A 15,175-nucleotide genomic window follows, 5' to 3' on the forward strand; every position below is an offset into this window, starting at 1 on the left:
TTTAGAAAAATACTCTTTCACAGAATACTATTCCTTTAAATTTAGTGTCATTCTAACTGCTTTATTTGAAGTTGATGAATGCTTTACAGATTTTTATTACTAGTGGCTCTATACAACACAACGTCAAAGTCATATGGGAATGTATGAGGGCGTAGTAAATGGTTTTCTGAATTTCAATATTGGACATGGATTTAAGGGTAAATAATCCAAAAGAGATCTATTTTGCAGTCTCAACCAAGTTAGGCAAAATACATGAAATAAAACCCCATTTATTTAAAGCAGTCCTATCTCCATTTCAGGCATTTCAAAATGAATTTCTGTTTCCTTAAGATAACTGAAGCTCTAATACCTGAGAGACCTGAGGAGGAGGCTGATGTATGATTTGACTAACTGCAGCAGGTTGACTTGTTGGCAGTGTATTACCGACAGTCATCTCCGGTTCAGGCTGTCGAGGTACAGGATTTCGGACCACTCCGAAAACGGACAAAGGCACTTGGTAGGAACTCCCGTGTCGAGAGACTGGAGTGCTGGAAAATTAAACACAACAGAAAAAATTTAATAATATACAGGAAACTGAATGAGTTATTTCTAAAAATACACAGGCTAATTAAATAAGAGCTAACTAACTAAGAGACATCGTCTTCTCAGTGCCAGATTTCCTTTTGAGATTTATGAACTCTTTAAGTCCTGAATCCAAGGGCCAATAATTGTATAAGCATATAACTTGATTTTTATAGAAATCCTCAAGGGAAATTCCTCAAAAAAAAAAAGAAATCTTTTGTCACACGCACTGGTTTTGATGAAGGTCAAAATGGAAGGGTATCAAATGGTTAAAAATATTAGATGACAACATTTTTCTCATTAATACATTTTTCTTAGCTTTGATACACAAAAAACTGACCATTAGACACATAAAAAAATGTTAAATCAGCATCAGCTAACCATATGAACCCTAAAAGTGATGACTTTCAGTCTTTTTATCTAGATGTCTGATTATTATACAAGCGTTATTTATTTACCAAATGGTTGGTTTTGAGTACGTCAAACTGGAAAAATTATGGTCTGAGAAAAAAACTATCATTTCATACTTTAAACCCTTTAAGATACCATCCCATTTTGACCCCTCCAAAACTAGCATGGCTGACAATTGATATCTTTCGTAGCCATCACATCATATTTTCAGTTAGAATTGTGCATTTTCAAATAATCACACTAAATGAACCCCTTGTGCTGAGTTTTGAGCTTATATCGTTGTTCTCTCAGTTTGTCAGATGGCTGCGTGTGACTGTTCTCTGTATCAGAACGTAGGTATATGAACACGTTCAGAACCAAAGCGGGCCACTCTTAATGGCCCTCGCTGTTTTCCCGTTCAGATTGTCAGCCGACTATGACTGTATTGCGCGGTTTAAAATTCAATCCTAATCCAAGCATGGCTGGAAAGTGCTGCATTCTCTCAGCCAAATAAGAAACTAAATAGTTCACTATTTGCAGCAAATACCAATTTTGTTTGTGCTGTTAGGACAAGAAGCTTAGAAATTGCACCTAGTCCTATAAGGACATTTGCGATGCTTCCGGAGTGACAGGATTTCTGGATTGGTAAGGTTGGGAAAAGGGGCCTCCTGTTAAGATCCATGAGGAAGAATTTAGGACACTAATTTCAAGTCATGTCTTCTCGGAAGAAGTGGAAACCAGCTCTGAACCAGTCTCTCCAGTCAAAGCATGCAAGAGATGGCACACCCTTATGTCTAGGCTAGCAAGAACCTTTGACTCTTAGGTAACGAACCCCACTAACTCCAACAGTCATCTCCCGCAGTAGACTAGACCTATCGAACAACCCTTGCACCCCAGAATCTTGACATTTGTGGTTAAGACATCCATAAGGTTGCTTAGATTTAAGTAACACATCGGTTTTTGCTGTGCCCATTGTGGGTTCAACTGGAAGGTATAAACCAGCCACAAGTGAACCCTCCTGGGTTCAGCACATACCTTAAGAAACATAATTTAGTTTTTTTTTTTCATCAGAGTGTCAGTGCCACTGTAGGTTCTGGTGCATTTATTGAAATACTAGTGCATTTGGTGACACCAAGCACCAAAATATGGAAATGAGTGTATTCTGTTGATATTAGCAACTTAACCTAAACTTTTAGGTTAATCAAGTAGACACAGTGAGAAAGGGCTTTTGATTGAATTACTAACAAAAAACAGAAATAATTTTATTCGTTAAAATAACGAATACTATACCTCTCGAGTGGCTGACTACGATGTTGTGAGGTTGGTTCATCAGATGAAAGTAGTTCTGATAGTTCAGCCAAGTTCTCGTTATCATTTACATCCTCCATTTGCTGAAACATTTAATATTTAACCCTTAATTTGGCAAATTTTGTTTGACATACAAAAATAAGTTATACTAATGTATCCACAAATATAAAAGTTTTTATTTAAAAAAAAATTGCTCACCTGATTACGTTCCGAATCATTTGAATCAGACTCCATGTTGACGGGACTGACTGGACGGAAATTGTTTCTTCGCTCAGTTTCCATGGTCCTACCACCGCCGTGATCGGTCACTGCCAGGCGGTTCGGTCGTCTCTGTGGCTCCCCGTCGAACTCGTGCATCCTCCGTCGCTTCACCCCTCGGTTGGCATTCACAGCCAAATCATCAATCAGCCAATCGTCCACCAACTCATTCTCGTCCAACAACGCACTTTTACTCTCCGTAGGTGAGCTCTATTATACAGTAGAAACATAATTTATATGTATTAATCTGCATCTTTTAATAGTCAATTTTGGATTAACCAAAGTAATAGCACTAAAGTATTCAGTGGCGTAACTAGAACTTTGATTTGGGGGAAGAGGGAGGTTGGATCTGATTGAAGAGTACACCACTTTGGGGAGTAAGGAATAAATCTAAATCTAAACAAATTAGGTGTAATTCAAAGTAAAATTTGAGTGCTGTAAGATGGATTGCTATTACACTTATGTTTCTTTGTAATTTTAAAATTTAAGGGTGGGGTTTTATCCCCCCTCATTCCCCCGTAGTTACACTACTGAGTGTAATGGACAACGTAAAGCTCAGGTAATATAGAATAACTGTAATTTGAATGGTGCATTTACTGATATCGTTTATTGACTGAGCTGAAACAAAGCCTATCACTCGTGGGGTTGGAAAAATTTCATTTCTGCCTGACCGTCCTCACGTTATGTCAAAAACGAACTGACCTAGACTGGAAATAGTTCATGAAGCTTCATTTATATATAAGGAAGATTGAGTTATACGGTGGTGCATGTCACTCCAAGGGATTTGGAATATTTTTACATTGCTCTTACGGGCGACCGTGATGTCAACGAGAAAATAGCAAAATAAATAAATAGCCTAACTATTTCAACAGATAAAACATCATTTTTAATAACTTGGTGTGTAGACCTTTATTCTTTAAACACTGATATGAAACCAAATTTACAGAAAAAATTTGAATCTATCATGCGCTAAGATATGTCGAGAAAGATTTCATATGTAGACTTTGACATGAATATTCATTTCTACAAGAATGACTTCTATGATGCGTCATATTTATGTCTACTTCTTTTTGTATGATGATCTGTCCGTCTGCAGGACATCTTGAAATGTGAAATGTGCTAAATACATTTGAAATTCTGCATGCAACTTTAGTGCTTTGAATCAAAAGTTATAGATACCCAAGTTTGAACGTATAACCCACACATTAACTAGTAGAGCTAAAATAACGTGAGTTAAATTACAATTTAACCTTATTAACAAACAATCACTTCCAGTTTTTATGTCAGTGAAAACAAAAAAAAACGTTTAATGCCTTTCAACGAAACTGCAACTTTAAAAATTCATAACATGGAAACTTGTAATAAGAACAAGTGTAATGTTTTCCAGAATAAATTTTAGAATTGTATACAGAAAAGTTGTTATTGAATTACCATCTTAATTTTTACTCTTGACCGGACGGTTCAAAAATTCGGCAGCCAGACTACCTGTGCTATCCTTATCTTCAAGAGTGAAAGAATCCTTAAAACATGAGGTTAAAAGGCATAAATCAATACATACTAATGAATAGCAAGTTCAAACTTGACAACAGTCCAGTGGCGTAACTAAGGGGTGATGAGGGGGGATAGAAAACCCCCTTCAAAAGTCCTAAAATATGTCAAATATACACATAACAGCAATCTGTGAAAAACAAACAGCAGTTAAAATGTCTTACTATGAATTACGCCTATCTAATTTATTGAATTTATATTTATTCCATACCCACCTAACCTCCCACAAGCACGCGCGCGCGCGCGCCCACACACACACACACACACACACACACACACACATACACACACAGTTGGGCTCTTCAATCAGATTCAAGATAGTATTAAACTGATCCTAAACTGATAAAAAGTCCATTTTAACTTACTGACGATGGTTGAAGCACAGGCTTACGTCGTAGAGCCTTCATCGCATCCTCATACTCTCTGGCTGCGTTTCTGTCTTGAACGAGTGTAACATCATCTATACTCCTTCGCAAGGAACTACTCGAAGGTCTGGACACTAGGTCCTGGTTGGTGTGACTCTTCCTCTGGCGTAAATCCTGATCATCAAAATTCCCCAATGAAGAACTTGAGGGACCTTGAACAACAACAGTACATTCTTTAAGAGGGTATTCCTTTAAAAGATCATCAAAATTTCCCAATGAGGAACTTGAGGGACCTTGAACAGCAACAGTACATTCTTTAAGAGGGCAATTCTTTAGGAGATCATCAAAATTTCCTAATGAGGATCTTGAGGGACTTGAACAACAACAGTACATTGTTTAAGAGGGCAATCCTTTTGGAGAAATAGTAACATCTGCACAAATAATAATGTTATTCCTACTGAAAATAACAGTTTTAACTCATCTTAGTCCACTAAATGCTTTCACTGTTGTGAAAAACCGGAAATTTAGTTGAAAAGTAGTACTGCACCTGATCTTCGAGCGATTTTGTCTCTAAAGTCACTTCCTGTTGATCTCCTTGCAGATTTTGGTTGGCTGGCAGAATATAAAGGAGGAGAAGGAGATCTCTTGTCAGATTCTGGTTTATGGCCGGCTGTAACAACAAGAAACAATGAAAATACTAACACAAAACAGAAATCTTTAAATCTTTAATTACTTTGTACTGTGATATTACGGCTGATTTCAGATGTGTGTTACACAGAATTTATTGTTGAAATACTGTTTTAAACATATATCAAGATCTGTCAAATAAATCCTATGATGGCCAAAAGCATTCTGGAGCCATGAGTATGAATGGCAGTAACAAAAAGAATCAAAGCACGCTAGATGCTTCACCACTGACCAGTATTAGAAGAGGGATACCATTGTTGGTCAATCTCCGTTTGAATAAAGGTAACAATGCCAGAAACTTTTTTAACCTACCTCTATAAAAACACTAATTTTCAATCTTCTTTTAAACAATGAGCGAAATAATAAAATGACATTAATTAAGCCTATGCTTTTGTCTTGACCTTATTCATTTATTTATTACAAACACAGAATAATAAAAAAAGATTAATTTAAAATTACCATCAAAACTTGGCATATTTAATTAAATCAGTATTGACCAAAACCATAGACTGTACTCTTTTTACCACTACATAATAAATAACTTTAGCTGTATGCCTAGCTAAATATTTTATAATTATTAGACTTATCTCTGAGTTACTCGTTTAATTAAGTGAATTCACCAATTATCCAAGAAATAAAAATACAGATTACCATATAAATTTGGTGTAAATCTCAAACCTATTAGTATAGTATAGGCTAATTAATTTTTTTTATAGCACTAGTAAAAATTCTGGAATAACCTAAATTTTACTTATTTTGAGTGTGTCTACAATGATAATCTGCAAGTGAATGTATGTATATGCTTACCAAAAATATGTCCAATAATATCCAGTAACACTTTATTTTATAGGTTCAAAAATATCAGGATTTGACTGTCCTCACTGAAAATTAAGATATGATCCAAAGCTGGATCTAATTTTTTCATCACAAATTTTAATAATTTAAAACTCAGTTATCACATTATGGTACACAAGACCAGTGAGTTGTCAAGACTCTTGGAAAGAAAGTAAGGAAAGATCAAACCAGAATGTTGTAGACATGATTCACTTGTGATAAAATATGAGCTGAACATTTAACAGGTAATGGTCCTTACACTAGTGTTCTCAAATTCAAGGCATACATTTACATATAGTACAGACAAAGTTTAAACAAAGTCCAATACCTTTTTTGAGAGCCGCTCCTAACGTCTTGACCAGATCATTGTACTGATTGAGGGTGTCCGGATCCAAGTCTCTCTTCTCGTCCCTGATGTAACGTTTCCGCCAGGCGACCAGACAGTCCAAAACTGTCTCTCCCTGAATTTCCAGAACCATGTTAATTGGAGTATTTGTATGAATTTGTATAAATCTATAATAATCAGTTAACATATGCATATTTCAAAATGAAACAAGTTAGATAGCTTAACTATTATAATACACAATAAAGCTGAAATTTTATTTAGCCAATAAATTCTTTGGGTTCTAGTGCTCCAAACTGAAAATTATATTTATATATATTTTTCTTCCCTTTTACTAGAAATCAGCTTTGTGATGCAATTGTTAGAAAACATTCTAGTTTTTTCAATATCCACCAAGTGGCATGTAAAGTGGTAATTTTTGTATTTTAATCATACTACTATCTAATAATACTGTTTTCATATATTTCAAGTGCCTTGTGATTCTTTGAATAGTTATTGATAGATCAATTACATCACTTAAAAGTATCTGTTTGATTGTTTTGTTCAATTCTTCACATTATAATTATTACTTCAGTTCCCTTCCAGTTATTACAGAACAACCGTTAAAAACTCTTTCTAGTAATAATTATTTTGAAAGCGTAATATCAACCACTCTACATGTACAAGGTAGGGATACACAAAACCACATGTCCTGTAACAGGCTTCGCTGGGGTTCAATGCTAAATTTAAAGTCTATTGGTCATTTCATTATTGACAGATAGAACTAAAGTCATACGGACCCTGCATACAAAAACATTATGTCAGCCTATTGAGTGATCACCTAATGAGTCAACGAAGCTCAGCAAAATTCCGTGGTTGGATATACACCATCATAGAACTCATTCTTATCTATGTAGAAATGACATGTAATGGAAACTTAAAAAATTACACATAAAATCTCTCTCAAAATGTCTTGCCACTTGATACATTTAAAATTTGTTCATTAAATTGGGTTTAATACAAATAAATCTGTTTTAAATAATAAGTCTACTCACTAAGTCACTCTAAAATGAAGTTTTATGTGTTGGGATAGTTAGGTCACATGTTAAAATCTCTTATGAGTGTACTTTGTTTGTTTACAAATTAATTTATTCTGTTATTTCTAGGTTGCCATTATGGTTACCCATAAGACCAATTTTAACCTTTTCAGTACAAAGAGCCTATATATAAGCCCCACCTTTGAAGTCACAAAACGCCAAGAGCCTTTATTTAGGCTCAAGCTAGGTTGGTGGTGAAACCCCAAAAGCCTATATATAGGCTTGGTCAAGGTCGGATGTCAAGCACCAAGAGCCTTTATTTAGGCTCTCAACATTTTCATACCGTACACATCCATTTATTGACTAATATCAATAAAATCATGATTGATTTATGCAGAGATATTGTGCAAACAGACAAGACAGAAATTACATTTTTTCCAGTCCCTCAAGTGATAAGAAACATTTTTTTTTAACTTAATGAACGAAAAATCAGTATGTTGCCTTATTTATTAAAACGTCACAACAATTGCTATTTCTACCTGTGATCACCTAGACCTACCCTATTGGTCCTCATGACTGGAGAAGCACCACGTTGCAGGAGCAGGTTCATGACACTGAGGTTGCCGCAGGAAGCAGCGTCCAGCAGGGGCGTCATGCCGTCACACCCATCCGTTCCCTTGTCATTGATGGCAGCCCCTTTATTCAGTAGCTCCTCCACAATCTCCAGATAGCCGAAGTTGCAGGCTTCGTGCAGCGGCAGCCACCCGTTGTGGTCCCGAACATTCACCGGGTGACCCTTCGGAAACAACCCTTCATTGTACCTTCTGATAGTCTTCATACTCAAACTTATAACTAAACCTGTCTAAATGACTTAATTACATCTGCAAGAGGTGGTGAATTAAATATGAAAATGTGTTGAGAAATATTTAGATAAAAGCTTTTATTTCGGTGCTGGTGAGTAGCTTTGATGATCATAAAATAAAGACAGTGGCATCACTGTACATAGAACATGTCATCCTGCATTGCAGCTGACCTAGATCACCAAATAACCTACAGTACTCACAACTATAATACATGGAATGGCTCAAGCTATACCCTGCCCATCCACAGATTGACTCTGACTAAAAGGAGCCTTCTTACATTTGAGCAAAGCTACACAACATTCCAGACGACATCAAGGACTTAAATGGCAAGTCATTTAAGAAGAGGCTACTTGAACATCCTTTCTAGTTTCTACAAGGCATCATGTAAATAAAGAATTTGAATAATTTAATCATCTCTTACTGAAACTTATTTGGTTGCCTTGGAAAAGTATACTCTTGGCCTCAACAACCAAACTGTGAGACCCTAACTAAGCAATGGTTCTCTGATCTGGAACAAAATAACCATATGCCTCAAATATTGGTTTTGCTTTGAGGAGTAGATGATTTTGAAGAGCACTTATTGGAATTGCTGAGATCCACCAGAGAACACAGTAAAGAGAGATACAATTGGTTGCAGAAATGGGATTAGTCACTAGAAGAACGGAGAAAAATCTATACAACCTATTCCAGAACACTTCTTCAGTCAATCTTCAGACAGAATAGTGCAATGTTCAGGACATTTTTGAAGTAATTCTTTCACGTAAATCTCGTACTTTCAAATAAATAAGAACAATGTTAATGAATTTCAAAGTCATTATTGATTTGGAACATAAATTAATTCAAGTTAACAATCAAAAGATCGGCTCTCTAACCAAAAGTTCACATGTTCAGTTCACGAGACAGTCAATAAAAATAATTTGGCAAATGAGTTTAACCCGTTTTTTTTTTCTTAAAAAAAGACCAAGTACACTTATTATAATCCCTCTGTTAGAACTCCAGACATATGTGCATTAATATTAACAAAGATTACTTAACTCTAAGTACCTGCTCCAGAAGTTTTCTGACAAGCGCCAAATTTCCACTGATACATGCTGTGTGGAGTGGAAATTCCCCTTTTTCATTACGCCTGAACTTTGTTGTGGGGCACTTCTTGCGAGTCCTCACTGCATTTTCATTTCCCTCTTCCAATTCAACATCTAAAACATTTTCCATCATTTGTACTGATAAATTTTAAGAAAGTAAAAACAAGAAAAACTAAACTTATGAACTGCGATGAAATGAAGATATGAAGTTACAGTATTAAATAAAGGTATAATGTTGACAAACTAAGTCAATTTCTAATTTTCAATCTGTAAATTTATAATCACTCAATAAATTGGAATGACAAAATGACATGCTCAATATAGATTTCCAAGCCATATCTACCTGACAGTTCTTCAATACAAATATCAGCACCAATATCTGGAGTATTCTCGTCCTCTTCATCACCCTCAGAGTCTGACGAAAGAGGGCCAAACTTTTCTCTCAGGTTCTCCAACTCAACTTCCAATTTTCCTATAAAACAATTAAAATTAAATTACTTTTAATTTAATTAATAAATTAAATTAAGTTAAATTAAAACTGTACTAATAATTTTCAAAACGTTATTAACAGTGCAGTATAATTACGACAACCTTTTTAATGAAAACCATAAACACAGTCATAATACCAGGTATAAAACTAATTTTCAAACATCATCTGAAAATGGTGGAAAAGATACCATCCTACACGGGGAAATTTTTTTCAGTAAATTACCTTTAAGGTTTAAGGAATTAATATATTTAGGCTCAATCCGAGATAACATTAAGGAGTTGTTACTTGAAAAAAACATATTATAATGTAAGTGAGTTTTTAAATGATATTTTTTAAATTTTAGGCACTGTATTACTGCTTGTTAATGTTGATTTTTATATTTTTAAGTAGGTTTACAAGTTGACATATTGCTTTCCTATGAAGAATTAATTAATACCCTGTTTTATTGTGTTTTATTGCTGTTTTGCGTGTTTTATTGTTATTGTATTGTGTGTTTGGTTGTTTGGATTTAGTCAAACAAGAGTAATGTAGGTTATATCTGACAATGTCATTGGTTTTATAGCTGTGCTATATTATTATGAAACGTTTGTGACAATAAAGATTTATTATTATTATTTTTCACAATGTCCACTGAAATTCGGCACAAACGATCATTGAGAAGATGAACTTCGAGTTATGTTGTATGAAATGTTAGATGTAGGAACTTCTGTTCCACAAACACAATTGATCTGAACATTTATACCAATAAATAAACATGAGTACTAATCTGATAGATTGTATACAAGTTATCCAATCCAACCAGACCAGATAATACAATGTTTTATCCAACCAGACTACATATGATAATCTTAACCAAACCGCCACTGAGGGAGCCAGCCAAACCCTGTCTAAAAAACTGAATCAAACCGACACTGAGGGAGCCAGCCAAACCCTGTCCAAAAAACTGAATCAAACTGCCACTGAGGGAGCCAGCCAAACCCTGTCCAAAAAACTGAATCCAACTGCCACTGAGGGAGCCAGCCAAACCCTGTCCAAAAAACTGAATCAAACCGCCACTGAGGGAGCCAGCCAAACCCTGTCAAAAAAACTGAATGTCACGGTGGATCCAAAATTATGCCGTCAACCTGTACCAACAATTAAATTACCACTCCAAAATTCAAACTCTTCAGAAACCCAGACTTTTTTAGACCCAACTCAAAGAAGCAAAACTCGATGCAGAATCTTCCTGAATTCAAATTTAAAGACAAGATTCAAATCTTCCATCAGAACATAGATTGGCTGTGCAATAAAATCGATAGATTAAATCACTTTTTACACATCCACAAGCCCGATTTAGTTGTCCTCACAGAACATGGACTAAGTGAATTAACTTTGAAAAATGTATGCCTGGTGGACTACTGTCTGGTAACTGCATTTTGCAGAGAGAGTCACAGGAAAGGTGGTGTTGCCATCTACAAGCACACTGACATGGCTAATGAGGTGGAGAGTGTTAATATTGCTGACCATTCAGAAGAACTCGTATGTGAAATGTCTTCAATCAGGATAACATTCGACAGGAAATCATGTTTATACATTCTTGGGATATATCGACCACCCATTGCTCCTCTTGACAATGCCTTGGCCCTGTTAACTGATACCCTCAGCTTACTTCCTTGTGACAACAGTGGAATTTGTATTGTTGGTGATATCAATGTAAATTGCTTGCTTCCATCAAGAGAAAATGTAGCATTATGCGAAGCACTCGCCACCTTCGATGTAACCAGAATACCGTTGCCTCCTACAAGAGTCACTAATACCTCTGCTACTTCCATTGACATTGTCTGCACCAATCTTAACACTGACAGAGTCAAAGTCATAGTGGAAAATACGGGCCTTTCAGATCATATGGGACAGCTTTGCTACGTTGACGCCCCAATAAAGAAAAATGAAGCTTTTAGAACTACTCACAGACAATATAATCCTGACAACCTCCAGCACTTCAAGGACATCCTGTCACTTCAATCATGGGACAGAGTCTATCAGGCAGCCACAGCAGACGAGGCTTACATGAACTTTATTGATACCCTGACAATAGCCCTTGATATCACATGTCCACGTAAAATTTGCATACCGAAAAAAAATAGAGGAAAAATTCTAGTCCTACACAACCCAGAAGCTAACAGCCTTAGAAAAGAGTTCATCCTGGCGCTTGACAAATATAAAAAAACTGGAAGTGAGCAAGACAAAGTGGATGCGTTTAACAAGAAAAAAATGTATGATCTAAAACTAAAAACTCTAAGACGGGAAGAAAATGAAAGCCTTATTGCTGAGTCAAGTAATAAATCTAAAGCCATCTGGAATGTCATCAATAGTGAGAGAATTTCAAGAAAAGACAGTGCAGGGGCAAGATGGCAGATTGATGTTGGAGGAAGGGTAGAAGAAGACCCAGACAAATTGTGTGTGAACACTTTAATATCTTTTTTTCCAATATAGCCGAGCAAACTCTACTGCAAAACAATCAATCAAGACCCATTGTTATGAGTGATACTTCTTTTCTTGGAACTTCACTTATGGAATGGAGACTCACTTCCTTCAGTGAAGTTTTTAACACTATAATGTCACTGAAGTCAACATCTTCTTCAGGTATCGATGACGTAAGCTCTAAGCTGCTAAAGTTTTGCATTGGTGAAGTATTTCTACCCATTACAGATATAATCAACAAGTCTTTGTCTCAGGGGATTTTTCCTAGCAAACTCAAAATATCTAAAGTTTATCCCCTTCATAAGCAGGGAAGCAAAAAGGAGCTACAAAATTTCAGGCCGATATCCCTAATCCCAACTATTTCAAAAATCATAGAAAAAATAATTTTAACCAGAATTCAAAACCACCTTAAACTCAACAATCTCCTGCCTGATAGACAACATGGGTTTATCCCTGGAAGATCAACCACAAGTGCTTTTACCGATTTAATAGAACACATCATTGACAACTTGGAGGAAGAGAACACAGTTACAAGTGTTTTCCTTGATTTAAGTACGGCGTTTGACTGTTTGGGCCATAGTTTAATTATCAACAAAATTAAATCTCTTGGTTTTGGAGGGACTACAGTCAAGTGGTTTAAGAGTTACTTAACGGGAAGAGAACAGGTCGTTGAAATAAAACAAAACCTGGATGGAACAGAGAGGACTGCAAGATCTGGGCCCTTGGCTGTTACAAGAGGTGTTCCCCAGGGTTCAGTGTTGGGCCCGGTTCTGTTTGTTCTTTTTACTGCAGACCTACCTAAGTATTTGGGTAATATAAGCTACCCAGTCATGTTTGCTGATGACACCGTTCTTGTAACGAGTGGCAATGCCATTGAAGACCTGGACATTCGTACCTTCATATCAGTCAGTATGGCACAACAATATTGCTCAAATAACGACCTAGTTTTTAACGCTGCAAAGACAAAATATCTCGCTTCTGGACGATTAAAAGAATGCTTGACTGAGCCCCCAGATCTTCAGAGAGTTGACAACACAAAACACTTAGGCCTAACTCTGGATCAAGGCCTCTCCTGGAGCAATCACACCGACCAACTGTGTTCAAGGCTTAGCTCTGCAATCTTTGCAATGAAGAGGATTAAATCCATTGGTACCTCTATCGCTTTGAAAGCCGCATATCACGCTCTGTTCGAATCACATGTTCGATATGGAATAACTCTGTGGGGAAGTTCATCTGCCGGCAACCTTCATCGTGTCCTGGTATTACAGAAGCGGGTTATGCGGATCATGGCAGGACTACAGCCACAAGAATCTTGTAGAGAGGCTTTTAAATCTTTTGAGATACTCACAGTAGTGTCCATATACATCATCGAGGTAATCACCCACGCCTCAAGAGAAAGATTACCAAGGGTTGGTGACGTCAACAGCTACACAACAAGACGGACAAATGATATATCCCTTCCAGCGCATAGAACAACCCTTTACACCAAGAAGCCTTCCTATAGCGGTGCAAGACTCTTTAACATGCTTCCAGAAAACTTCAAAACATGTGACTCTAAAACTCTGAAGAAAAGACTGCACAGCCTGTTGATAAACTCTACAATTTATAGTTTGAATGAGTTTTTTAATTCTGTTAATGCTATTATTTAAGACATGTATGTGTATGTATATGCATTCATATATTTTCTCCTCATATATATTTTATTTTACACAAATGTTAGTTAATATCAAATTTTAAAGATATTTTCTCATTTATAATAGTTTTAAACTAGTTTACCTACTTCTTGATGACATCAATTTTTACTGCATGTGTTGACTCTGTAACCATTCTTGATGAATGTGTGAATAAAGATATTATTGAATTGAATATTGAATTGAATTATCACTAGTATGGCGAACTGAAAACGCATTTAAAAAAACAAACTGACTAAATTTATTTATTTTAGTCCTCGTATTGGCCCACTCACTGGAGTCAGAGAGCCGATTGTTGTCTCGAAGCACCTGCACCAAGGAGGACAGAGCTCTGGCCTCCAGTCTGTGATCCTTGGCGGTCTGAGCCAGGCTGAGGGCCTGTCGGTACGCCTCCAGTATCTCTTCCACATCCGCCTCCTTGATCTCCAACACTTCCGCTATGTTCAGAGTCGTCTTGCATGCCTGTCACATTCGTCAAAATAAGTCTGTACAACTATCTATTACAATATATAAACAGTGAAAATTAAAATATATGAAAATGTACATCCTTATCTTCAATAATGAGTGAGTTTACAACATTTACGGACCTAATGTCACATTGTTTCCGGTAGCAATGTCAACCAAAAATGTTTATATGCGAGTTCTAGATTGATTTTCGTGAAAGTCAATTGATCGGAAGTGTACTATAACAATTTATTTTGAAAAGAACAGTTCTTCACAAACAATTTAATATGATATTAATTTTAAAATCTAAAGTTTTCGATTTTTAGTGATTTTTTTTCCCCGAACATCCGGTTAAATCAGACATTGGCATTCAAAGGGTTAAAGAATTGTCAAAGCCAATTACCAGCCAAGTGCGGTGTACCCCAGGGTTCGACCCTGGGATCTCTCTTGTTCTTGTGTTACTCAAGAGGATTACTAAATTTCCATTTGATTACATATATTACACAGTTAACAATTTAATATAAACATTGTAAAATTGGTACAACATACTTCAACTGGATTGTTGCTATTCAACTTGAGCTCTTCGTTGAAATACTTGATAGCCAGACTGTACTGCTTGTTGTCCTTGTAAGTCTGGGACAAGGAAACGTAACAAGGTCTCAACTGATCTCCCGTCTCTCCCATATTCTTTGCAGTCTGTTTCAACAGAAAATTCGAAATTAAAAGACAACAGGAAACTATAAACAAGCATTTCCTTAACTTTCTCACAATTCCATCAGTCTAGAAAGAACCTTTCAAAAAATTTGTTTTTAAAAATATTTTTTCTGGTTAAGCA

General features: G+C 36.1%; 1 protein-coding gene across 2 annotated transcripts in view; it reads right to left on the minus strand.

Moving 5' to 3' along the window:
- LOC124364213 (tonsoku-like protein) overlaps positions 1 to 15,175 on the minus strand; it is a 61,989-nt gene that overhangs the window by 31,051 nt on the left and 15,763 nt on the right. For both annotated transcript variants that reach the window (XM_046819529.1, XM_046819528.1), the window contains 11 exons: positions 14,890 to 15,036; positions 14,172 to 14,358; positions 9,599 to 9,727; positions 9,218 to 9,369; positions 7,870 to 8,106; positions 6,280 to 6,412; positions 4,978 to 5,100; positions 4,431 to 4,642; positions 2,458 to 2,727; positions 2,242 to 2,342; positions 350 to 527 (listed from right to left, as the gene is read on the minus strand). In XM_046819529.1, the coding sequence (XP_046675485.1) occupies positions 350 to 527; positions 2,242 to 2,342; positions 2,458 to 2,727; positions 4,431 to 4,642; positions 4,978 to 5,100; positions 6,280 to 6,412; positions 7,870 to 8,106; positions 9,218 to 9,369; positions 9,599 to 9,727; positions 14,172 to 14,358; positions 14,890 to 15,036 (1,869 nt within the window). The remainder of the gene's footprint in view (positions 1 to 349; positions 528 to 2,241; positions 2,343 to 2,457; positions 2,728 to 4,430; positions 4,643 to 4,977; positions 5,101 to 6,279; positions 6,413 to 7,869; positions 8,107 to 9,217; positions 9,370 to 9,598; positions 9,728 to 14,171; positions 14,359 to 14,889; positions 15,037 to 15,175) is intronic.

Source organism: Homalodisca vitripennis, chromosome 6 (genome assembly GCF_021130785.1).
Source record: "Homalodisca vitripennis isolate AUS2020 chromosome 6, UT_GWSS_2.1, whole genome shotgun sequence".
Lineage (NCBI taxonomy): Eukaryota > Metazoa > Arthropoda > Insecta > Hemiptera > Cicadellidae > Homalodisca > Homalodisca vitripennis.